Source organism: Ambystoma mexicanum, chromosome 4p, assembly GCF_040938575.1.
Source record: "Ambystoma mexicanum isolate Mex_15411 chromosome 4p, UKY_AmexF1_1, whole genome shotgun sequence".
Lineage (NCBI taxonomy): Eukaryota > Metazoa > Chordata > Amphibia > Caudata > Ambystomatidae > Ambystoma > Ambystoma mexicanum.
In genome coordinates, this window is record NC_090927.1 from 471,878,918 (window position 1) to 471,903,112 (window position 24,195).

A 24,195-nucleotide genomic window follows, 5' to 3' on the forward strand; every position below is an offset into this window, starting at 1 on the left:
GTGATCCTCTCCTCGAAGCTGCCAGTCGTCTGGATCCAGCGCGCGTCCAGGAACTCCTGCAACAGGCGCATCCGGAGCCTGCACAGGCGGATGAGATAAATGCAAGAAGACATCATTCCGAGGAGGGACTTGATGGACCTCACCCTGGCCGCGTCCGCAACCAGCATCCGCTGCACCTTGCCCAAGATGGCCCTCGTCCTTTCCTCCGACGGAGAGGCCAGAAGCGACACTGTGTCGAGCTTCGCTCCCAGAAACAGTGCGTCTTGCGCGGGCACCAGGTGGGACTTGGCGTAGTTTATGGAGAATCCCAGGTCCCTGAGTAGTTGGACGGTCCTTGCCGTGTGCTCCACGGCGAGCTCCTTCGTCTTTGCTCGGATGAGCCAGTCGTCCAGGTAGGGGTAGACGTGGATCCCCTCTCGGCGCAGCTGCGCTGCCACCGGTGCGAGGCACTTGGTGAACACCCTGGGTGCCGACCTCAATCCGAAGGGAAGGGCTCTGAACTGGTAGTGGCGTCCTTGGACCACGAACCTGAGAAACTTTCGGTGTCCCTTTAGGATGGGAATATGGAAGTAGGCATCCTCCAAATCCAAAGACGACAGGAAATCGCCCTCCTCCAGCTGACCCAGGACGTGCTGGAGGGTGACCATCCGGAACTTCTGTGCCTTGATGAATTTGTTCAGTCGTCGTAGGTCCAGGATGGGACGCCATCCTCCCGTCTTCTTCTTCACGAGGAATTATCTTGAGTAAACTCCGGAGCCCCGAAGCCTCTTTGGGACGAGCTTGATGGCGCCCTTCTTGAGCATCGCCTTTACCTCCAAGAGAAGTTGAGGGACGTGATGTTCTTTCCTGGCCACAGGGGGGACGCGCGGGCACCTCTTTAGAAACTCGAGCGCGTGACCCTGAGCTAGGGCGTCCAGCACCCAACGGTCGGTGGAGATGGACTCCCACACGCTGACTAAGCTCGTCAGCCGGCCTCCCACCGAGGTGCTTCGGTGGGGGCCCGACCCCACGGCGTGTTCAGTCCTGCTTCGACGAGGCTTTGCCGCCTTGTCCTCCTTGGCGACGACGGCGGAGTCCGCCTGACTTGCCTTGTCCCCTGTAAGCTTCCTGTGACGACGAACGGGCCGCTTGACGGTAGGTGGAAAATCCGCTGCTGGAACCTTTGGAGGCACCCTGTTTGCCTCCGCCGCTCAGAAAGGGCGGCCGCCGTTGCTGGAGAACCCCAAGAGCCCGGGCCGTCTCCGTGTCCGCCTTGATGGCTTGAAGGGAATCGTCCACTGTTTTCCCAAACAGGTTGTTTCCGTCGAATGGCATGTCCAAGACTCTGGTCTGCACGTCCTGACGGAAGTCAGTAGCCTTGAGCCATCCACGCCGCCTAAGGCACACGCCGTTGCCCAACTGGCGAAATCCAGTGTCAGCGATGTCTGTCGCAATCGTAATGGCGTGGTCCGAAGCCACCTCTCCTTCCTGCAAGATCTCTAGGGCTTTCCGCCCTCTTGTCGTCTGGTAGGAAGTCCAGCAGGGGGGCCAGTTTGTACCACAACTCCCTGTCGTAGCGGTCTACGATAGCCAAGGCGTTGGCCGCCTTAATCGTCGTCTCTGCCGACGAGATGACTCTGCGTCCCATCGTGTCTAATTTCTTTCCCTCGCCGTCCGGCGGGGAGGTTGATGTAGAGGCCGTGCCCCCCCTGCTTTCTTCCTGGCCGCCGCGGAGACGACCGAGTCCGGGGTCGGCTGTGCCCGAAGGCACAAGGGGGCCGCGTCCGGGACCCGGTACTTCTTCTCGTACTGATCCCTTCTAGCCGGCGTCGTGGATGGGTTCTTGAGGAGGGCGAGGCCCTCATCCCAAATATCGTCTAGTAGAGGTACAGCGAGGACAGTCTTCCTCTTGGTCTCGCGCCGTTGATAAAGGAAACCTTCCTTCTTCTCTTCCGGGCAGAGCTGGAAAAGCTCGGATGCCCTGGCGATCATGGAGTGAAACGATCCAATCTCGTCGGGCGGGGAAGCCCGGGTGGGAGGTGACGACGGGAGATCCTCGTCGTAAACCTCGTCGTCGGTACCCGTCGCGGCCGTGTCAGTCCCCGTATCATCCCCACGTGTCGTGGACGGGGAGGAGGGCTGAACAGGTCGCGATGGCTGAAAAGGAGGTGGAGGGTGAATCCTTCTTCTCTTAAGGGGAGGGCTCCCAGAAGGGCCTGGCTCTGGGTACCCCGTCGGGAGCAGTTCCTCCGTTGGTGGTAACGGCAGTCTCGTCCTTATCTCCGAGCACAAGGACTGTATAGCCAACAAAATGGCCGCCGAGTTGTCTTGCAGCACTGGTTGAGGGAGATCCGACGGGCGATCAGGAGCCCCGTCGGCATCCTCGACGCCCTCGTCGTCTTCCACGTCGGGGTCCCCCCCCCCCCCCCGACAGGATGGCCTTCTTCCACGCCAGAGCCGTGGCCTAAGACTTCGATCAGCTCCTCCTCAGAGGCTGAGGCAGAGTCCACAACGACCTCCTGCCCCCCCTTTTTCTTCTCCGTCGGAGATCTCACTGGGTCCTGTCGATGGGCACGAAAGAGGACTCCCTCCGAGGTGGCAGGGAGATTCTGGGCCCCGGGGTCGCCACCACTGGTGTAGCCTCCACAGGCTGAGCCAAGGCCGCCGCGACTGTCTCGATAGAGGCCTTGGCCTGATGGATCAAGGCTTTCACCACCTTAGGTGCGCTCACCGCCTTGGGGGGAGGGTCACCACCTCGCTCCCCCTCCGATGGGGCCTTAGGGCACGACCGGGGTCTCTCCAGGAGCTTCGCCGGGTGCTCGGCCTTCCTCTTACCCGAGCCAGAGCGTTGGCTCGTGGTTGATGGCACCGGGGAGGATGCGCCCTGCCTGGCGCCCGTAGAGCCCGACCGTTCGGCGCTCCCGGTGCCAGCGGACTCGCGGTGCTTGGACTTCTGTTGGACCCCCCGCCGCCGGGGCGCCCTCAAAGGACTACTTCTTCTTCTCGCCTGACGGGCTCTTTCCTTCCAGCCAGTTGGCGAGACGTTGATGGCGGTCCTTCATGTTCCGCTCCGACATATTGCCGCAAAACGCACAGTCCTTCTCCACGTGCGTCTTGTCCTCATGTAGGCAGTAAAGGCAAAGGGAGTGTTCGTCCTCCTTGAAGACATTCTGAAGATGGCATCCAGGGCAGACCCTGAACAGCTTTCCGGGCGTAGAGCTTCCCTTCTCCTGGGCCATGTTCGAGATGGGACTGAGAAACTTCTGGAGTCCTCCAAAAGTGTGGCTCGACGAAATCTTCACCCTTGAGGGGCATAGACGAATCCGACACGGGTCCCCGTTGATCGGATGAAGAAACGGTGGAGCTTTAGGCTCTTTTGACCGAAAAAAGAGAAATTTTTTGAGAAAAAACGTGAAAAATAGCACTAACGCTCGAGAGCAATAGCACGAGGATCCCAACACTTGAACGTGCGGTAAAAATCCAAAGATGGCTGCCAGAGGCGGGGCTTAGGTAGAGGACAGTCATTGGCTGTGGTCAGTATGACGCAGAGATCAGTGATTGGTTACTACTACGAAAGACAGATCAGAAACGAAACTGATACTGATTCTTTCTTTACCGAGGATTCCCAGCCTGACGGGAATATTCATGAGCATGTGAATCCATGCCAGACCCCATGCTGGAGAAGAAAGACTTTAGTGTTTTGAAAACTGCTAGCACATTGATATGGTATTGGCTCTGTAGCAAACCACAGAGCAGGAGTCTTGTCCCAATGAAGCTCCCCAATCGGTTAGTGACAAATCCAATGTTATGCTACACACATGAGGAGCATCCTGAAATAAAACCCCTTGTTGTAGGTTCATGTCGTCCTTCCACCATAGAAGGTTCTGCCTCAATTCGGAGGGGGTATGTGGATCTTTTTTGATTGTGGGTCCCTCTCTTGATCCCATGACTCCGGCTAGATGAAACTGGATTTTCCTCATTTTGAGACGAGCCAATGGGAGAAGCAAGATGGATGCCGCCACACAGAGGTGGTAATGTGACTGAGAAAATGAGCAATAGAATTCTTTCGATCTGGAATTCTCTGCTGTGTGAGAAAAACTCTGCCCACACTGGGGTGCCACCTGAATCGGATGTAGGCAAGAATTTTCGTGATTGACTGACAGACCCAGTCTGAAAAGCAAATCTAGCAATAGCTGTAGAGCTGCCGACGCTTGTTGGTATGATTCTGTTTGAACTAGCCAGTCATCCAAATAGGGGAATATGTGAATCCCCTGTGCTCGGAGGAGAGCTGCTAGGAGGGGTTCATAAGCTTTGTAAAAATTCTGGGGAATGCGCTGAGCCCGAATGGAAGAACTTGGGATTGTCAATGATGTCGGCTGAGAGAAAACCTCAGAAACGTCTTGAGTGCAAAATATATTGGAACATGGAGAGGAGCGTCCTTCAGATCCACTGCGCACAGCCAGTCTCCCTGGTGTAGTCCATTGCGAATATGAACTGGCGTATCCATCTTGAATTTCTCTAATGGGAGGGAAAGATTTAGGAAGGACAAATACAAAACCGCTTGCAGGCCCAGCCTGGTTTTTCTTGGTATCAGTGAAGAGGCGCGAGTAAATGTCTCAATCTCTCTTGAGCGGAGGGACTTAGTCTATTGCTTTGATGTCCAGAAGGTTGGAAATATCTTGAGAGGCCGAACCAAGCTGAATGAGAGGAGGGGCAGAGAGAGGAAGGGGTGGTGGGTAACCGGTACACCCCCTGGAGACTACTGATCAGGTACTTGAATCATATGAAATGGTACGCCAGTTCTGAAGGAATTCAGAGAGTCAGCCTCATAACTGGAGGAGTGGAATTGTCTGGATATCTCATTGTTTTTTGGCGGCCTCTCAATGCACTGGTTGAGGGAGAAAAAGCCCCATTTGCAGTTCGCTGCGGTTTTGTTCGCTGATCTATCGGGCTGTCTTCCCTTTCTTTCGTGGTAGCCACGAAATCCACCAAAGCTTTTGCCCTTGAAATCGGATCAGCCCGGTCTGGATTCTTGAAAAGGTTTCTGAGGACCTTAAGTGGACACTGTAAGCAATTCTGCAGTTAGGCTAGACATTCTTTTCTTATTCAGCTCGTCATCCATGGATGAATGGAGTTTGCCATTACCCTCGAAGGGAAGGTCTAAGATTTTGTCCTGCACGTCCTTGTGAGTGTGTTGCTCCCGCCACGCTGTACGCCTCAAATCTAATCCTATGCGGATAGTTCTGGTAGCTGTATCAATGTGGGGAGCTGAAGATTCATGCAAATCTTCAGCAATTAAGTTGGCCTCTGCAAACCAACTTGAAAGCAACCATCCTCTCGAGGAAGGTATTGTTGAAAATCAGCAATTTCTAACCTTAACTGATGGTTAGCGGTTGGCATGAGTGCGTCAGAATCTGCCGGTCTTAAATGAAGGGATGCATTAGCGTAAATCTTTTTGCTGCAACTTATCTTCTCTAGAGAGAGGATTAGAACTTTGCATACCAAAAGACGTAGTTTATGGGGTGTTTGCAAAAATTGTAGCCAACACCACCACCTGAAGACCGAGGTTGTGGAACGGCTGACAGGCTTGGAGTCTCTGAATAAAGCTTTCTGTATCTAGCCTCTATTTTTAGGCTAACTGAGGGCACAGAATGCAGGTTTTCACAAAGATTCTTGGCCTCAGCCAGCACATCATTTTGTAAGGGAAATCACATTTTGACAGTTTTGTTAATTGACAGAATACCTGATAAAACATCTAGAACCCGTCCAATCATTCAGGAAGGGTGAAAACCTAGAAGTCCTGGACCACGGCCACCCTGTTATTAAAAGCCCTTGCAGACAAGGAGATCTCTTCCTCCCTCTCCTTGTCATTGTTGCCGGTGTCAACAAGTGTGCATCAGCAGAATCTGTTGATAGTGGGATGGAGCCCTGAGCAATGCCCGGGCTAGTAAAAGCCGTTTTGTACAATTCTGAAATCTGAATGACAAACTCTGTTGCTGGAAGAGCGCCATCCTGCTGGATGTGTTGGCGCAATTGGCTTCACAGGAGCAGGTGGAATCAGGGAGTTGGAGTAGGTTGAGGAATGACTTATTTTATTACATTTTGAAAATAAGCCTTCATAGGGTCTGAGTGCATGCTTCTTTGGAACTTTTTGAAGAATCTACCCTCAGAAGAGGTGGAAGGTGTGGAGGCTATTGGTGTCCAGGTGGCTGTTAAGGCAGGAGCCGGGGATCAAGTCGAATGTCTGTCTGGAGGCAGAGCCCCGAACCCGAGGGAAGACAATGGCACCGGGTACGTAGTCGACCAAGTTGTCATGGGGGACCATTGATCTTTACAAATGTGCTGTAATTTACTTTGGGAGGGAGCAGAATTTGGTGAGGCAACAATATCACCACATGAATAGATTCTGGTGAAGATACCGCAGAAATTTCCTCTGCTGCTCAGTACACCGAGGCTAAAGGAGGATTGTGTTTTCTGTGCTCCTTAGATGGCATCTTGAGGGACGACTGTTGCTCCTTTTACTGCGTCACAACACTAGAAGGTTGTGAAAGTGCCCCACAGGCCATAATATTTGTGGAAACTAATTTGAGGTAACGTAGAGATGCAGGGAGCTGAGCTCCATGCAGAGTTCTTCTTTCTCTGAGGTCCTTGTAGGCCCTCAGGGCATACCCTGGTAACTAAGCCCTCATAGGAACCACCTCTTGAAGGACTAATACCATCTGCCTTCTGCCCCTGGGGACCAGTAGGCTTATGACGCTTAGGCATCACCGTAGGTCCAGAAGACCCGCTAATAGACTCCAAGGGCCCTCTGTTTCACCACCTGTAGAAGCCTGGTTGGCCTTGGTGACCGCTCTGGTCACAGTCCCGAAAGAACCTCAGGGATTGCACTGGTAGAACCTGGGACGTCCTCAGAGCCGGTAGGGCGATGGATAACTGCCACAGGACTTGGGTCCCTCCCGCATTCGCGGAGTCCCCAACTTCGATGACTGAGAAAACATTAACTCCTTAATGTGGCTGGGCGATGACGCGCGGATCACCCCTCTCCACCTCACAAGTCTACGACAAAACATCCGGGGAGAAAGAACGATGCAGGAGGAACAGGACAGACACTGATGGTTGCCCTTCAGGCAATGTGTGTGAGTGCCCGCTGCCGCAAAGTGACTGCATCAAGAAGCGCAGGGGAAAGCATGGTAATGCCCATCATCAATGCTGGACTGGTGTTGCCGGAAGATGAATGATAAATTGAAAAACATTACGAGTGAAAAAACTGTGCGTACCGTGAAAGCGTCCAGTTCCTTCTATGCGGAAAAAAGGACTGACTGGTACAGCCAAGCTGTGCAGCCTAACGTGCAACCTACATTTCTTAAAGGGGATATGTACTTTGTGCTGTGAAAAAGTGTTCCAGTCCCGTCTCCATAGGACAGACGAAGTATGGAGGAAAGGGGACGGGATATAAGAGTATGGTGTCTGACGATTTGTAATAGTTAAAGTGGTTTGAGAGTTTGTTAGGACTGTGGGTCTTGCGCTAGTGTGTCCGTTCCGATCTTCTTTACGTTACCTGCCGCCTGTAAGGTGGATATCAGAGGGACCAAGCTCCTAAGGTCCCAATGTGTGTAAGGGGTTTTCTGGGTTACTGAGATCCAAAAACTTGAAATTAGTCGCTGGACAGTGGTTCTTTAGTATCCAACGAGTATCAATTTCCCCACACGTTAGGTGAACATAAAGTGAACTGAAAACAATTACTCCTTGCTATCCATACGGCAACTTTTAGTTGTCATTCAGTAGACGATTGTTGGGCTTGGCCAGGGAAAAGCAGGTCATGTTTGGAAATGCAAATTCGGGACACTAACAGAGCTAGGGGCCAACATCTGTGTGAGATATCCATTCTTTGATTGGATACTAGCTTGGTAGGCTTTACTGTATATCTGCGCACAAGCATGTAAGGGAATAGTTTCTTACCTGTAACTCCATTTCTCCAGCATTGGTATCTTTCATGGATTCACATGCTTAGAATATTCCCCGTCAGGCTGGGAATCCTCAGTAAGTTATATAGACATTTTCTTTAGGAAAACTTCCAACACTTTTGTGTCCTATCTCCGTCGTTTTGGGCCGCATACGGCAGCGCCACTAAGACTTAGAGGTATAAATAGCCCGCCCCCGCGGCTCCCTCAGATTTCGGCCCCCAAAGCAGTATGGGGGGGATCTCTGGTTTGCATGCATAGGGGAGGCTGGCGGGCGCATGTGAATCCATGAAAGATACCAATGCTGGAGAAATGGAGTTACAGGTAAGAAACTATTCCCTTCCCCAGCATTGGATCTTTCATGGATTCACATGGTTAGAATAGATTGTACAGCAGAATCCCCCAACGTTGGATGTGTGTATGCAAACCAATATCACAATAACCATAATGCATATTTATCATGGCAAAACATCACATTATAGTACGTTAACAGTGAAAACACCACACTTAAAAGTACATTAGCCGAAGGATGTGCCCCTTAATTGGGGCTTACCTTATTGAAACAGGTGCCGTAGGACTGCACGACCCATCTGTGTATCCTCATCATTTTGCTGTTCGAGGCAATAATGCCGGGTAAACGTGTGTGGTACCGACCAGGAAGCCGCCTGACATATCTCCCAGCGGAATTCCGGACCACAAAGCCGTCTACGAAGAAGTGGATTTCGTCGAATGGGCCCTTGGACAATTCTCCAGCGGTTTTCCGGCTTTTGAGTGACAAAAGGAAATAGCAGACGACACCCATCGGGCTAGTCCTTGTTTTGAGATCGGTTTACCTTTAGCCAAAGGGCCATAAGCCACAAATAGTTGTCTCGTGTCTCTGAAGCTTTGAGTGCGATGGAGGTAAAATTTTAAAGCTCTTCTCACATCCAATGTATGGAGAGTCTTCTCCGCAACCGACGAAGGTGTTGGAAAAAACGTCGGCAGCACTATAGAAGAGTGCTTATGGAATATGGTAGGCACTTTAGGAATGAAATGAGGATTTGTAGCCAACACATTATTATTGAAAAACCTCTAGTACGGTGGATCGATCACTAAAGCTTGTATTTCTGACAGTCGTCGAGCCGAAGTAATAGCCACCAGAAAAGCCAATTTCCATGACAAAAATTTCAATTAGGACGATGACATTGGCTCAAAAGGGGCCTTCATCAGCGCTGCCAGAACCAGGTTAAGACTCCAGATTGGAGGAAACTTTTTCGTGGGAGCAAAGGTTCGGAACAATCCTTTAAGGAAATGTTTAATCAGCAGCTCACTAAATAACGGAGTTGAATATGTCTTCCGAGTAAATCTCGAAATGGCAGCCAGATGCACTTTTATGGATGAAACAGACAAGCTTTTTTGAGCTAGGAGTAGCAAGTATGGTAGAAGCTGTTCCGGTGTGATATTAAGCGGGACCAAACCTGGTTGACCTGCGCACCATATGCAGAATCTCTTCCATTTGTATGAATATGAAACGTTCGTGGACGGCGCCCTCGCCGCTTGCAAAATGCGACGACAGTCCGCTGGAATGTCTAACGTACCAAACTCGGAGAAATCAGGAGCCAGGCTGTCAGACTGAGGCTGCCCGGGTCGTGATGCCAAACAACCCCTTTCTCTTGAGACAGAAGGTTCGGGATTTTCTGGAACCTCATTGGTTCTGCCGCTGAAAGATGGGAGTATATCGGAGAACCACACTTGTCTGGCCCAGTACGGGGCCACCAGGATCACCCGACATGGATATCTGTGGATCCATTGCAGCGTCCGACGTATGAGCGGAAACGGGGGAAAGGCATACAGAAACTTGTCCGTCCACGGGAAAGAGAACGCTTCCCCTAGTGAGCCTTGCTGTGGCCACCTGCTCGTCTATTGTGGGCATTTCCTGTTGTCTCTCGTCGCAAAGAGATCGAGGGCCGGACGACCCCATTTCTCGAAGACACGGTGTAGTTGTTGGTCGTTCAGTTCCCATTCGTGTAGTCGATTCATCTCCCTGCTGAGAGAGTCTGCTTGCATGTTTTTGACTCCTGGCAAGTGGAACACCAATAGATATATCTTCTGCTGAAGGGCCCAAAGCCAGATCTCCTGGGCTTCGGTCGACAGAGTTCTGGAGCGAGTTCCTCCCGGTTTCCTTAGATAAAACATTGTTGTTGTGTTGTCTGTCATAATCCGTACAACTGATCCTTTTAGCCGTGGAAGAAAGGATTTCAGGGCCCAACGCACCGCCCTCAACTCCGCCACATTGATATGAAGGGCGGATTCCTCCGATGACCAACGACCCTGAACCTGTAGGGAATCCAGATGAGCTCCCCATCCAGTTAGAGAAGCATCCGTCACCACTGTCATCTGAAACACCGGTTCCAGCAAGGGCATTCCCTTTGTCAGATTTATGGAAACTCTCCACCATTGAAGCGCCTGCAGGAGTTTGCTGTTGATGGTCAATTTGTCCGACCAACGCCCTTGACTCTGTGCCCATCGATCCGCCAAGAATTCCTGAATCGGCCTCATGAAGAGACGACAATTGTTGATTAAGGGTATGCAGGACACCATGGTCCCCAGTAGGGACATGTACCTTCGCACTGACACTCTGGTGTCGACTTTCCAATCCGATGCTTTTTGCTGTAGCTTCAGAACCCTTTCGACGGATGGCTTTACCAGTCCTGACTGCATCTGGAACTCCGCCCCCAGAAAGACCAAGGTCCTTGATGGCGATAAGGAGGACTTTTCAAAGTTTATTGCGAAGCCCAAACGTTGTAGGAGGCACATGGTGGCATTCAGACTTTCCTGTGCCCTTTCCGGAGACAATCCCCTCACTAGCCAATCGTCCAGATAAGGGTACACATGATGACCTTTCCTTAACCAGGCTGCTACTGGAGCCAGACATTTCGTGAACGTCCTGGGAGACGATTTCAGTCCGAACGGGAGGACCTTGAACTGATAGTGGGTTCGTCCGATGACTAACCGTAGAAATCTTGTGTGTCGTCGACGCATCGGGATATGGAAGTATGCGTCCTGAAGGTCTAGCGACGAGAAATAATCTCCCGGCAGTATCGAACGTATCACCTCTTGCAGTGTAAGCATCTTGAATTTTAGATTCTTGAGCAGTTTGTTGAGAGCTCGTAGATCTAGAATGGGACGCCATTTTCCATTGGGTTTCTTGACGACAAAGTAACGGGCGTACACTCCCTGTCCTCTTTCTGCCACCGGGACCACTTCTATACACCCTTTCTGCAGCATAAGCGCCACCTCTTGCCTTAGTATTTGAAGGTGGGGCTGCGTCGAGAACACCGGTGGAATGTGTGGTGGCTTGCCCTTGAACTGTAAAGAATGGCCCAGATGTATCGTGTCCAAAACCCATTGGTCTGTTATGCGCGCCCACCCGTCGACGTGACGAGACACTCTGTCCCCCAGGACGTCCTGTAAATTGTCATTGCTGGCTTTTGGCCCTTTTATCCTTCGTTGACGAGGAGTAGGCGCCTCGTCGTCTGGAGGTTTGGTAATCTCTGCCTTTACGAGTAGCTTGGGCTGCACGTCTGTAGCCTTGGGAAGAGTAGGAGGGTCTGCTGAAACCTCGGTCTCTAGATGATCCAAAACGGGAGTTACCTGATGCTCCTCTGAAAGGACGAAAGGAACGAAAATTCCTACCACTCTGGAGGGCCCCAAGCGAACGAGCCGTGTCAGAATCTTCTTTCATGCCCTTCAAGGCCTCATCCACTTTCTCCCCAAACAGGTGCTCTCCTTCGCACGGCATATCCATTACCTTATATTGTACCTCTGGTCTGAACGTCGTGCACTTAAGCCAGGCTTGCCTTCATAACACTACGCCATTGTTGATTTGCTTAAAGCCTGATTCCGCCAGGTCGACAGCAATGTTAATGGAATGATTGGAAGCCTCTTCTCCCTCACGTACGAGCAGCATGGCAGATTTCCTGTGTTCTTCCGGCAGATGGTCCAAGATAGGAGCCAGCCGATGCCACATCTCCCTATCATACCTGGCCATAATAGCCAGAGAGTTGGCTGCTTTAACTGTAGTCACTCCAACCGATAGCACTTTCTTCCCAAAAGCATCTTGTCTCCTGGCTCCGTTGTCTGGCGGGGTGGTGCATTTGTGTTGCGACCTTGCCTTTCTGGCCGCCGCGGCGGAAACCACTGATTCTGGCGAAGGTTGAGACGTCAAGCACTTGGGAGTCGATTCCGGAGCCTTGAATTTCTTTTCCAATCTACCTTTTACTGCCGGTTCCGAAAAAGGATGACTCATGGTTTTCAGTCCCTCCTGCTAGACATGGTCTAAAATGGGGATAGAAAATATCGACTTTCTTCTCTTGCCCATTTGATCGAAAAGAAAACAATCTTTTTTCTCTTCTTCTGGGACTAGGCCAAACTCCACACATGCCTTACCCATCGTGGCATGGAAAGCACCCACGTCATCAGGTGGTGACGGCTGCGCCGGACTCTTTGGAGCTTCCATCTCTGCTTCAGAGTCCCATGTAGGGTCCCTTGAGGGGATAACGAGATGTCTGAAACCGACCCTTCACGTTCCGACTCTGACAGTTCTCCGTCCTGTGGACGAGAACGATCTTCCTCAACCAGGTAAGCGGTAGAAATTCTGGATCGAGGGCGAGGAGCCGGGCCTGACTCGTCGACGACTGGCGAAGCCTGTAACACTGTCGGGACAATAAGCTGAGGTAACCGTGTGTCCAACCGCTCCAACAGCTTCTGTAATGTGTTCAACACCTCCAGGGACAGAACTGACTGGGGATTCAGTAAGGAAGAGGTAACTGGAATGGCACTTCCACTCAAGAATTACACCAAACCAGTTGGTTGTAGTCCCAGATCGGTTGGATGTGCGACCGGACCACGGTCATCCTCCGCCGACGAGATGGAGAAAGCTGCTTCTGGTTGCAGCAAGGCCTCAGGCGGGATTGGATCAAAAACCTGCGGTTGCCATCCCACCGACGGGGCCACCGTCGATGATGACATCTTTTCCATAGGCGCTGTTTGACCTGACGAAATAGCCATAGGAAGAGCCGTTGCCGAAGACAAAGCAGGCGTCGACGATCGGAACGTCGTCGATTAAGTCTGTGGCGCAGGGCCTTGAGGCGTTCCCGCCGTTTTTGAACTCGACTTGTGGGACAAGGACTCTCGACTCGAGGTAGACTTATGACGGTCTCCTGAGGAGGATTTTGATGAGTCTTTTCTCTCCTTTTTAGATGAGGACGAAGCCTTATGTGAAGAGGAGGACCTCGCAGGATGTTTCTCCGAGGGGCGTTTTTCAGATGATCGTGATTTCTTCGCCAGAGGCTCCACCGAGTGACGAGGGGACACAGGAGACTTAGATCTCGAGGCTGTAGAGCCTACCTACGATGCCGGGTACGCACCCGCTCCGTCATTGAGCCAAGTAACCAGGCGTCTGTTGCGGTCTTTTAGGGTCTTTTGTGAGAAGCCCTGACAGATCTCACACGTGTCTGCCGTATGAGGAGGGTGAAGACAGTAAATACAGTCCATATGCCCGTCTCCTTCATACACTTTAAGACCGCATGTAGCACACGGACGAAATAACGCCTTTCCAGACATTCTTCGAAAGAAACAGTCGAAGAAGAAGAAGAACGCACAACCAAATAAAATAGTAGATACTCGAGGTAATCCCACTACTTTGGAAGACGGTTGAAATCTGAGGGAGCCGCAGGGGCGGGGCTAGTTATACCTCTACGTCCTAGTGGCGCTGCCGTACACGGCCCAAAACGACGTAGATCCGACGTTTTCCTATGGAAAATGTCTATATAACTTACCGAGGATTCCCAGCCTGACGACAGGGAATATTCCAAGCATGTGAATCCATGAAAGATCCAATGCTGGAGAACTGTAAATTAAAATGGAACAGTTTAAACTACATACAGAGCAAAACGTGTTTCAACAATGCCAGCAAAAAAAGATAGCAACACTTACATCTGGCACTCCTGCTCATCCTCTGCTTGAAAGTGATATGTTCGATCATCTATAATAAAAAGAATATAGGTTTTTCTAACACGCTGCACAACTACTAATTCCACACGCTAGAACTATTAGTGTGCTTCTCTAGTACTATTCAAAGTATTTCTTTAAATCACTCAAGTTATTAAGGGAAACTACCAACAAACCTACGTGATATGAGGTCAAAGCTTTTTTTCTCTTCCGGATTAGTTTTCACCTGGCAGGTTAATAGGTTTAGTTTTGCAGGAGGTCCTTTCGCCTAATAAAAAATAAAAAAAAAAAGACAATAAATCACATTCAGTAAAAGAGTCTTAACTACCTCGAACACCATATTAACTTTTTCAGTTGAGAACGATTAGAATACAAAAGTAAATTAATAATACGTGAAATATTCGGTTTGCCTAGTCTTTCAAAATACCCAAAATGCCCTACTTATAGAGCTACACAAATTACCTGCGCCCCTCACCCCAAATGCAGAGTGCATGATACCACGAATGGGGAAATCAATATATTGCCAAAGGGAATCGCATCATACTTGTAAGGCATGGACTGTCTTGGGTATGGCAGATGAAACACTCCGCTTGTCTTATTTCAGGGGGCCAATTTGACGATAATGAAGATAATGGCATTCCCGCACACTCACAACCAGGCGAGGAGACAGAGGAAAAAATCCTCAGAGAGGTACCAAATAGAGCACATCTGATAAATAGGGAGAGGACATGCCAAGCAGTAGGGAAATAAAAATTCATCAGCCAGGAACCCCAACAGTCTTCAATTTTGCAGGACAGGATGATGGAAAATAAACCAGGGACCTGGAACTGGAGGCTTAATAGAAGACCGCTGCTAGCAAGAGTCTTGAGGGCCTCATCATGCAAAGCATGACATAATTGTCCTCGTGTAAATTAACAGAAAAATCTCAAGATGTTATGCAGATTTTGAGGCAGAATCTGCTACCTTGGAGCAGGGGACAACCTCATTTAGGAGGTCCAAATTAGAAATAAAAAGCTCCCTGTGGCGAGCAGTCACTCAGACTGTGAGTCTACATGCATTTGTGCCAAAGAGCTCATCAAGGCCAGAGACAACAGCTGGGAGGGGTCCCACTTTGGGCTGTATACTGAATATGCTTGTGCTATAAACACCCGCTTCTTCCCTTTGAATTGCAGCAGAGTACTTCCTCCTAAAATATCCCAGGAGGACGAGGAGACACCAATGTAGTTTCCCAATTCCATGAGGGAGAAAGACATACACTCCTGTGTTTTTCTTTGCGTTGAATGACTTGGAATTTTGCCTTTTTCAGCTGAAAATTTGGACCACAAATCACAGAATTTCAAGAACAAAAGCAGAGAGAATGTCTTTCCCAGTCATGGAATGGGGAACCTGAGAGCTCTTAGTGCTGCATAAACAAACAGCTCTAGTTTCTAGACACAACACTACTTTTAAACTCATTATTTACTCTAAAATTCATCATAGACAATTTGCTTCCCTGGAAGTGCATTTCTCCACTGTTGGTATTTTTCACAAATTCATATTCTTTTATGTTTCCCAGTTTAGCGGCAGGGAATCCACAGTGCAAATATTTAACATAGGTATATCATAGGGTGATATAAACTAGGGGTCTACCAAATAGCATACTTCAATATTTGGCTGAATACTGAATAGTTCGAGAACCCGGCCAAAGCCGGATAGGTGTTTTATTTAATAAATCATGCCCCAAACTTTAAATGCACACTTAAAAATAAAAAAAAGGTAATGTGTTCCTGTGTTTTATTTATTTTTCTTCATTTTAAAAAGTATTTCATCCTTATTTAATACAAACAATTTAAAACGTAACAGATTCGTAAAAAACATGGACCATATGTAAGGAAGGCTTCGAAAATGCAAACTGCTAAGTTGCAACCAACAACATGCATACAGCAATTTCCAACAGTTATTGCTATTTATACACATCGAAATCTCTTGCGAGTGGCCAGGTAGCTTATGTGGAAAGTGAATGTCAAACCTTCCTTCCAGCTCACACAGAAAAGTATAAATGGTTTCTGTCCACTCATTCAGGACACAAGTCAAGGGTGCATGCGAGGTAAGTGGACTACATGTCCCTCTAAAATTTTTAAGGAGAGGACCTGCCTCCCTCAAAAGCTTAACATGGTCCAGGACTCCCCAAAGAGGCAGAGCGGGTTAGATCAGTGGTAATCACACGAAAGAATTTCTGACATGTGTCTGATGAGCAGTTTACTCAATTCCACCATATCTCAATCCACATCCACATACCCCACCACCTTTCCACCACAATAAAGGATACAAGGCTGTATGGCTTTCTCCACGTCTCTCACTGTTCAACCCATCAGCTCACAGCACCAGCAGATACAGTGTTCTCCATCTCCCTCTGTCCCCTCTCTCACATCTCTTGTTGGGACAAACTGACTTATAATCTGATTTATGACATTTCCCAATAAGCAATTTCACCGGAGGCCAATATTGGTTGGGAAACGTCAGCCTCATTTTGCACTGCCTGAAATTGAATTGGCTTTCCCCACCCATTACTGACGTAGAAGAGCCAGCCTACTTGTTAGGAAGTCTCACATTACCAAATAGCCTCCTCTTCTGCCAATTTAACCAACAGAGCATTGCTCTACGACTATATTGCTCTATTACTATGTCACATACAGTGTCATCACACCTGCCTCTATACACTTGTGAAAAAGCCAAGTCCTTGACCTTGTCAGCAGGGGAAGGGGAACCCTTATCATGGGAGGTACTGGAGAGATCCAGATCCATCCCTAGAAACTGGTGGGTGGGGAAGCACAGCCAACAAGACAACTGTTGGTTCCTTCCCCGTCCTTGCCAGTATGCATCTGTGCAGAATAAAGTCCCCAGCCGTGCTTCTAACTGTGTATATTTGTAAGTTTGCTTTTTCCCCTAGCAGACACAAATAGTGAAGCAAAAGGAGAAGAGAAGCCAAATGCCCATTAAGAGTCAACCACACAAACCAAGCCCCAAAACCGGGGACACCTGATCACTGCTACGGCAGGAGAGGCACAAACAGCAGCTGCGCAGACGCAAAAAGCAGCTGCGCAGTAGCATAGTGTAGTCACAAAATGAGCAGGACTGTAAAAGCTTGCCGGTAATCCTGCAACAGAATAATCCACTATACCACCATGGACTCAAAAGAGGAAGGTTCTGTGAATTTACCCAAGGGATCCCCACAACTGGCAACCGGATTTCGAACTCTGAAGCAGTTTTTCCAGCACCTCCAAATCTCTGAAGCGGCAAGCCCACACAGAGGAAGTGGGCGAGGTTAAGAGCCATTTTAAAGCCTTTTTCTACACATATACACCTGGGGAGGGAAAAGGATAAAACGGAGTTTGGATACGGACAAGAGGCCAACCATCACCAAGGGTGGGATATAGATGTAAGGGACAGGAAACAGGAGGTGTGGGTGTATCGGGGGAGGTCATAAAAGGAGGTGGATAGCAACCAAGGGACCAGCAGGAGCAAGGAGGGTGCAACAGTGTGTGAAGAAGAGTTTTGGATCAGGTGAGGCGTTGGCTTAGGAGTGATAGTGGTTTTGCAGTCTGAGTGTGCGTTTGTGAGACGAGTGTATAAAGAGGGTAGTGAAGGTGTGAATGTTAAAAGACTGGTATAGGGTGTAAAGAGGGTGACTGAGTAGTAGTGTGGAGAGGAGTGGTAGTGTGGGGGCAGGAGGAGTAGTGTGGGAGGAAAAAGAGAAGTAATAGTGTGGGAGGAGGAGTAGGAACCACCATAGTTGTAAAGAGGGGGACGTTAACATCAAAGGTTGAAGATGGGTGAGAGGAGAGAAACATCAAGGAGACAGAAGAGCAGTGGAGAGGAGCCAGGGGAGGAGAAGCAGGCAGAATAGAAAGGGCAAAGTATAGGTGGTCGTGAGTGAAACCAGGTAATTATCAGAGAAACTGTAAGGCACAACCTCTTTCCCCTTAGAACACTAACCAGTGGTGAGTAGGGAGAGTTAGGAACTCCCTGAAAGAGTCAGCGAGCCTGCTTTTAGGGAAACCATCATCAGTCTAAGCTATAATTAGCGGTAAGTGGGTTGGCTAAGTGGTGGAGTACTTTTTCTCTCCATTGGCTGGAGGAGTGGCTTTGGACCCTGATCGCATTGCAAGGAGTTAAAAACAACACAAACCCCCGGCATGCAGAGCAGCAAAGTAGTCTGTGGTGGTCCGTGCGAGACAAGGGAGCAGAGGCCACAGAAGTTACATGGTAAGAAACCCACCACTGAACGGTCTTAGTTGTGCACCGAGTCACTTCGGCAAGCCAAACAGGACAGTTGTGACACAAGTTCGGAGGTGACCGCAGGGCTTTGCCTTGGAGCCTACGTTAATTGTGCCACTAGATACTTTGTATATCTGAGCTAATCTTCAAGACTGCCTACAACGCAGATATAATCTCCAATGCTCCATAATTTAAATAAGGTCTAAAAGAGCGTCAGATACTCCGTCTGAAAGTTCATACGTAAGAAATTAGGAAGGCATTGCATAGGCTTGAGTACGGAGAACGCACGTGGGTGCATTGTTTACTTGGGGAATCAACATCCTAGCATTTTCACTTCATAACTGAGATGGCAGCATGTACAGGATTACGCAGCTAGACGGTGGAGCTGCACGGCATAACACTCCCTCAAGAGGTGATAATAGACCAGGATGCTTCATGTAAAAAAGATGTGACTAACAAATCCACGAGGGGCAAGCAGATAGAATTCACACCAACGGGTGAACATGTGTATGAGACAAAGGAACAATGCGAGACTCAGCAAAGAGGAGCAGAGACAATGGTGCATGAGATCACAGGCCTGATTGCGGGTAAGACTATAAGAGACTTTTTCAACTCTGCGCCAGTGGTAAAAAAGATGGTGGGGATAAAAACAACCGCATGGCTGGACAGGACTCAATGAGGTGCACAATCTGAGCCTAATTGAACATATGGAATCTATGTGCCGAGAAGCAACAAAGGGGATGGGAGCCACTATAGTGAATCAGACTTGTGACCCGTCGATGCAAGGCTCACCCCTTCAGACCTGATTTACTTCTTGGAATATAGGAGGGAGGAAGCAAATTCCATGCAGAGACAACAGTGTAGTGATCAAGAGGAGAATAGCAACTTTCATCACACCTTGAAAGTTGACCATCGCATTCATCCAACATCTCAGTTCATTTGTGACGTTGTATGATAACATTTGGGATGAGGTGCAGGTACATCCGATAATGTTAGCAAATATTAGTGCAAGAGGGAATGAATTAACCATGTTGCAATATCCGCTACCTGAGACTAGTGAAAAGGAAGGGGAGGAATCTTGCGTTTGTGCGTCTACTGAAAAAACGGTGCCTCCGCCGATTCCGTGTAGTATGAAGGTGGGTACCGACAAATAACTAAGAAAGAGGCACGAGACAATGAGTGAAGATGATCTAGGCCTAAAGCACTGTACATTGAATAACTCAGTACTTCAGGCAGTGGTGGCAGTTATGTCAAATGATCAAAGAGACTCCCCAGGGGAGGGCGGGCCCAAATAAATAAATAAAATTAAATCGGAAAGGCCGAAAATGTAAAAAATGAAAAATGCAATGACATGCTCTTTTTTAGAAAATTGTCACTAGGGGCCTTTTAGGGGAACAGAAAGGAGAAGGGCTTAGGAAAAAGAGAAGAGGATGGTCTTCCCCCACTGGCAGAACTCTCAATGCCAGGGGCTCAATCATCTCTGGAACTGAGACACAAGGTAAATACTGGGCCTAACAGTAGAAAAACCAGAGAATGAAGATGCTATACCCTGTAACATACCAAAACAGAGCATTAATAGGGTACAATCTAAGGGCCTCAACGAAGTGGCTGATAGTGATAAGATTGGTGCTCCGTAGGCAAGCGCTACAGTAGCAATATTGACTCAAACGGGTTTAGATCTGTGAGGCCTGCATGGTCCAGGTTGAGTTGTACTAAACCCAATAATGCAAGACCTACACACATTTGGTCAAGATGGAGTAGGAACAAGCACTGATACCAGCCAGATGATTGTAAAACGTGATGCCCAGAACAAAATGGGTGCTAGGCCCAAAGAGGTAGAGGATGGGTGGTATGGGGCTCAAAAGAAGTTGAAAAAAACGGAATGTGTAAGGGAGGAGGGGTAGGATAGTGGGCAACTGTCAATATACGAGGAGGTGCGAGGAGGATAACAACGGAAATGATCAGAGGGCGAGCAGTGGTGGAAAGGAGAGGGTGGAAAAGCAGAAAAATTAAGGTAGGACACAGTTGATGGGAAGCCCTAAGGAGAGGGACGAGGTGTGAAGATGGTCTGAAGTTCAACATGTAAATAAGAGTAGAGAGTGTTGTCAAGAGGGTTGAGCACTGAGGAATCAAGAGTAGTCTCTTCCCTGGGTGGGTGGACTCAAAATACAAATGGAAAGCATAAACTTAAGCGAGTTGCTGAATAATATGTATAAACCTGCTTAGGTGGACAACAAAAAAGTCCAGGGACATGGGCACCAGGGAATTGAGCAACTGACTCTGAAAAGGGAAGAGTGGTCTAGGAATTGGGAGAAATGGGAGCCGCAATGATACATGACATGAGAGATATCTTATCCGGGAAGGCATGAGAGAGAGCTCTAGAAACAATGATGTGCAACTTATGTTCACCCACACGTTTGGCAGGAGAAAGAACCAATGGTTGAATAGAGGTAACGTTTTGTTGATCCTAGTCCAGATTCCGAAATTGAAAGCAATATGTACAAAGGATATTGTGAGGGTGGAATTCCCTGACAAAAAGGATGTTAACTGCTCAATAGTGCACTTCATTTCAAGCTTGGTTTTTGAATTAGTCCTCTCTGAGAGTGAAAGGTTAGGTACCCAAGGATTTTTAGTGATCGCGGTTGATATGAGAAAGATACAAAAATGGGAGCTAGACTGAGACTCTGCAAATGGAAGGAATGGGCCCACTAGGAGGAGAGAGAGCTTGATGAAGGTTGGACAAATTGACTGGTTGAGGGTTATTAAATCCCTAGAGCAAGGGCTGGGGGGCAGATACCAGGATTCAGGACTAAACCAGACCCGTAGCCCAAACAAGTCAGATGTTGGGTCATTTCAGTTATACCGAACGTTAGTGACATGGAATTTTAGGGGTTTGTAGAGGAGGTGCCAAATATAACCTGCACTCCAGTCGCCCATTTTGAAGTACCAGGAACATTCACACCGAAATGTGATGTATGATGAGCAAAAAAACCAGCAGAGAGGCGCAGTAGGGCTCTGCCGAGGACCTATCAGAAGAACAATACCTATTGAAGTACCAATAACCAGACAACCATGGACAGTAAGGTATCCATTAAGAAAACCCTACCAGGGGGTGTGGCTTGGAGCGCCATCGGTGTGGTCGCTCCCTTGAGGCCGCCCGTGCGATGTCCGCCGCCAAATTCAAGCGGTTCTGACCGAGTATCCAAGTCGCCAATGCCATCTACAGCGATCAGAACCGATGAGGCACAACCTGGCTTACAATGACCGCCAAACGCTGGAGCGTTCTCCTAGAACTAAGCGACCGAACCGCTCCCCCGTCGCCATTCGGAGAAACCAAGATGGCGGCCGCGCCGGAACTCAACATCATACTGCGAACCTGATGGTGACGGGCTTCAGGGGGACCGAAGAGGAGTAGCAGACGGACCCGCCAACACGGATCCAGCCAGATCATGCCGGGGTTGCCCGGAGAACATGTGAGAACTTCATCGGGGGCTGCACTCAGCCAGGTCGACAGGGGAAACACAGAGGCCACGAGATAAGCCCCGAGAGCCGCCCCGAGAGCCGCCCAGAGAAGCTCGACCTCGCGGGCCCTCCCTTCACGCACCACTCAGTGCTTCCTGGGGCGCCCCGGCCCACCCATCCAGCTAGCGACCCAGTCTACTGCGGAATCACAGCTACCCCGACGTCTCACTCGCACTCCCATGCTTGAACTCTCCTGGGCGGCTGGCGCATAGCTTTGGCCCCGCCGCAACTCTTCCAGCCAAGACCGCCAAACACGATCATCATGTCTAGGCAAACGAAGGTTGGCAAGGGCGCAGATATCTCCACCATGCGCACTACGCTAGATAAAAGCAAGAAGCAAGAGCCTCCCAAACTCACTCCAAAGAAACAACAAGAGGACGGGGGAGCCCTCGCTACCAAAGGGGACCTGATAGCCTTCATGGCGGACATCAAGTCGGAGTACCGCTCATGCCTATCAGAACTCACCACCAAAATCGAACAGACAGACCAAAAGGTTACGGAGGCCGAACAGAGGCTCGGAGAAATCGAAGACCACTCGCGTGACCACGCCACCATTCTAGGGGAAATGCGAAGAGCCATTGACTCCCTGCACCAGAAATGCGAGATCCTGGAGTTTAAACATGAGGACCTTGAAAATAGGGCGCGTCGCAATAATCTCCACATTCGGCGGGTCCCAACCTCCGTCCCCGACAACAAGCTAGCGGACTACGTGGGACGCTTCTTTGAGGCCCTCCTCCCAGACCTGGATAAATCTCAGCTCTTGCTAGATCGCACCCACAGACTTCGCCCGCGTCGTGGGGCAGTCTCTGACCCCCCCCCAGATGTCATTACGAGGGTCCACTTCTTTACAACCAAAGAAGCGATTTCGGCGATCAGCCACCAAGGGGAGGAAATTACATTTCAGAGCACGCCACTCCAAATATATCAGGACCTCTCACCACTCACCCTCCAGAAAAGAAGAGCACTCCGACCCCTGGCACTGTTCCTTCAGGAGCAGCAAGTCCGCTACAGATGGCTGTTTCCAGCGGCTCTACAATTCACATATAAAGGCACCCTACGCCGGATCAGTCACTTGGAGGATGCGGAGAGGATCATGCATCCAACTTCGCCCCAGGAACTCTCCACACCAACCCCGGAGGGAGCTGAGGACTCCGGCCGCTTTCCTCCTCGAGACCTAAAAGTACGCCATGGTCATCAACCCAGCGGATCAACAAAAAGAAATGAACATTGGCGCCCCCCGCACCTCCAGGTTCCAACTGCATCTCTCCCTGGTCTCCTCTGACCCGGCCTGAATCCGGATCCGCCACATTAACGCCTAGTCTGACGAGCCTCGAGGACGGAGACGGCGGACCATACCCACGGTTCATACCCACTCCAAGGACACTTTCCAACTTTCATTCCTGGGAAACCCACAGTACTTGATACACAATGGGACAACCGGCCCCGTTGGCCAAGGGTATGCCCGTACCTACAATGTCGGTCTACCCACCAGTTAAAGTTGCGGCCCCCCGTTGGGGCCCCGGGTTAAAACCTCAAGTGCAGGATGGTACTACAAGATCTCATGACAAACATGGCAGCTGAGCCATCGACACAAACTCCCTCCCCAACTCAAGAGATAGAGAATGGGACTCCTCTGGAACACCAAGTTCTGCGAATCCTCTCCCTAAATGTTAACGGACTGAACTCCCCTAACAAACTAAAGGCAATTTTATTAAAGCTCCAGGACGAAAACGCTGCGATAGCTTTGCTCCAAGAGACCCACTTGCTGCCGGCGGACGTGATCCGGCTTCGTTCTCGATCATTCCCGCTTCAATTTTTTGCCTCCGGCCCAAGCAAAAAGGGGGGCACCTTGCGATTCTCTTTAGAAAAGACTTGAACCCGCAAATCCTGGAAACAAAAACATGCCCGGAAGGCCGATACACAGCAGTCAAATGCCTCCTGTTGGGAGACCTATACACCCTCATCTCGGTATATGCCCCTAACACGGGACAATCACTCTTCTACGACTCATTGGGCACGACTCTCGCTAGTTTTGTGGAGGGCCAAACAATTGTCGGAGGGGACTTCAATGGGGTTCCCGACCCCACTAAAGACCGGTCACACCCCCGACTCCAAGCGATTTTGCCCAAGCACTCAGCCTCCTCCGGCTGTTCAGGTCTCTGGAGATAATAGACTCGTGGCGGGTGTTTCACCCCGACGAAAGAGACTACTCCTTCTACTCGTTCGTACACCGCACTTTCTCAAGGATCGACTTATTCCTGATCTCCCCGCACACCTTCCCCTCAGTCAAAGAGGTCTCCATCGGCACGAGAGCCATGTCCGACCATGCTCCAGTGTTCCTGGAACTCCGGGTTCAGGACCCCAATCTCATTAACCCACGCAAATGGTCCCTATATGACCCGATTCTCAATGACATGGCTACGAGAGACAAGATCACGACAGGAATTAAAAACTTCTTTGACGAAAACCCAGCCTCGGACACCTC

At 49.7% G+C, this 24,195-nt stretch overlaps 1 protein-coding gene across 3 annotated transcripts in view; it reads right to left on the reverse strand.

Moving 5' to 3' along the window:
- The window catches only part of ASAP2 (ArfGAP with SH3 domain, ankyrin repeat and PH domain 2), a 2,176,645-nt gene that overhangs the window by 1,090,601 nt on the left and 1,061,849 nt on the right, over nt 1-24,195 (reverse strand). For all 3 annotated transcript variants that reach the window (XM_069606005.1, XM_069606004.1, XM_069606003.1), the window contains exons 12-13: nt 14,112-14,199; nt 13,917-13,965 (exon numbers count right to left, since the gene is read on the reverse strand). In XM_069606005.1, the coding sequence (XP_069462106.1) occupies nt 13,917-13,965; nt 14,112-14,199 (137 nt within the window). The remainder of the gene's footprint in view (nt 1-13,916; nt 13,966-14,111; nt 14,200-24,195) is intronic.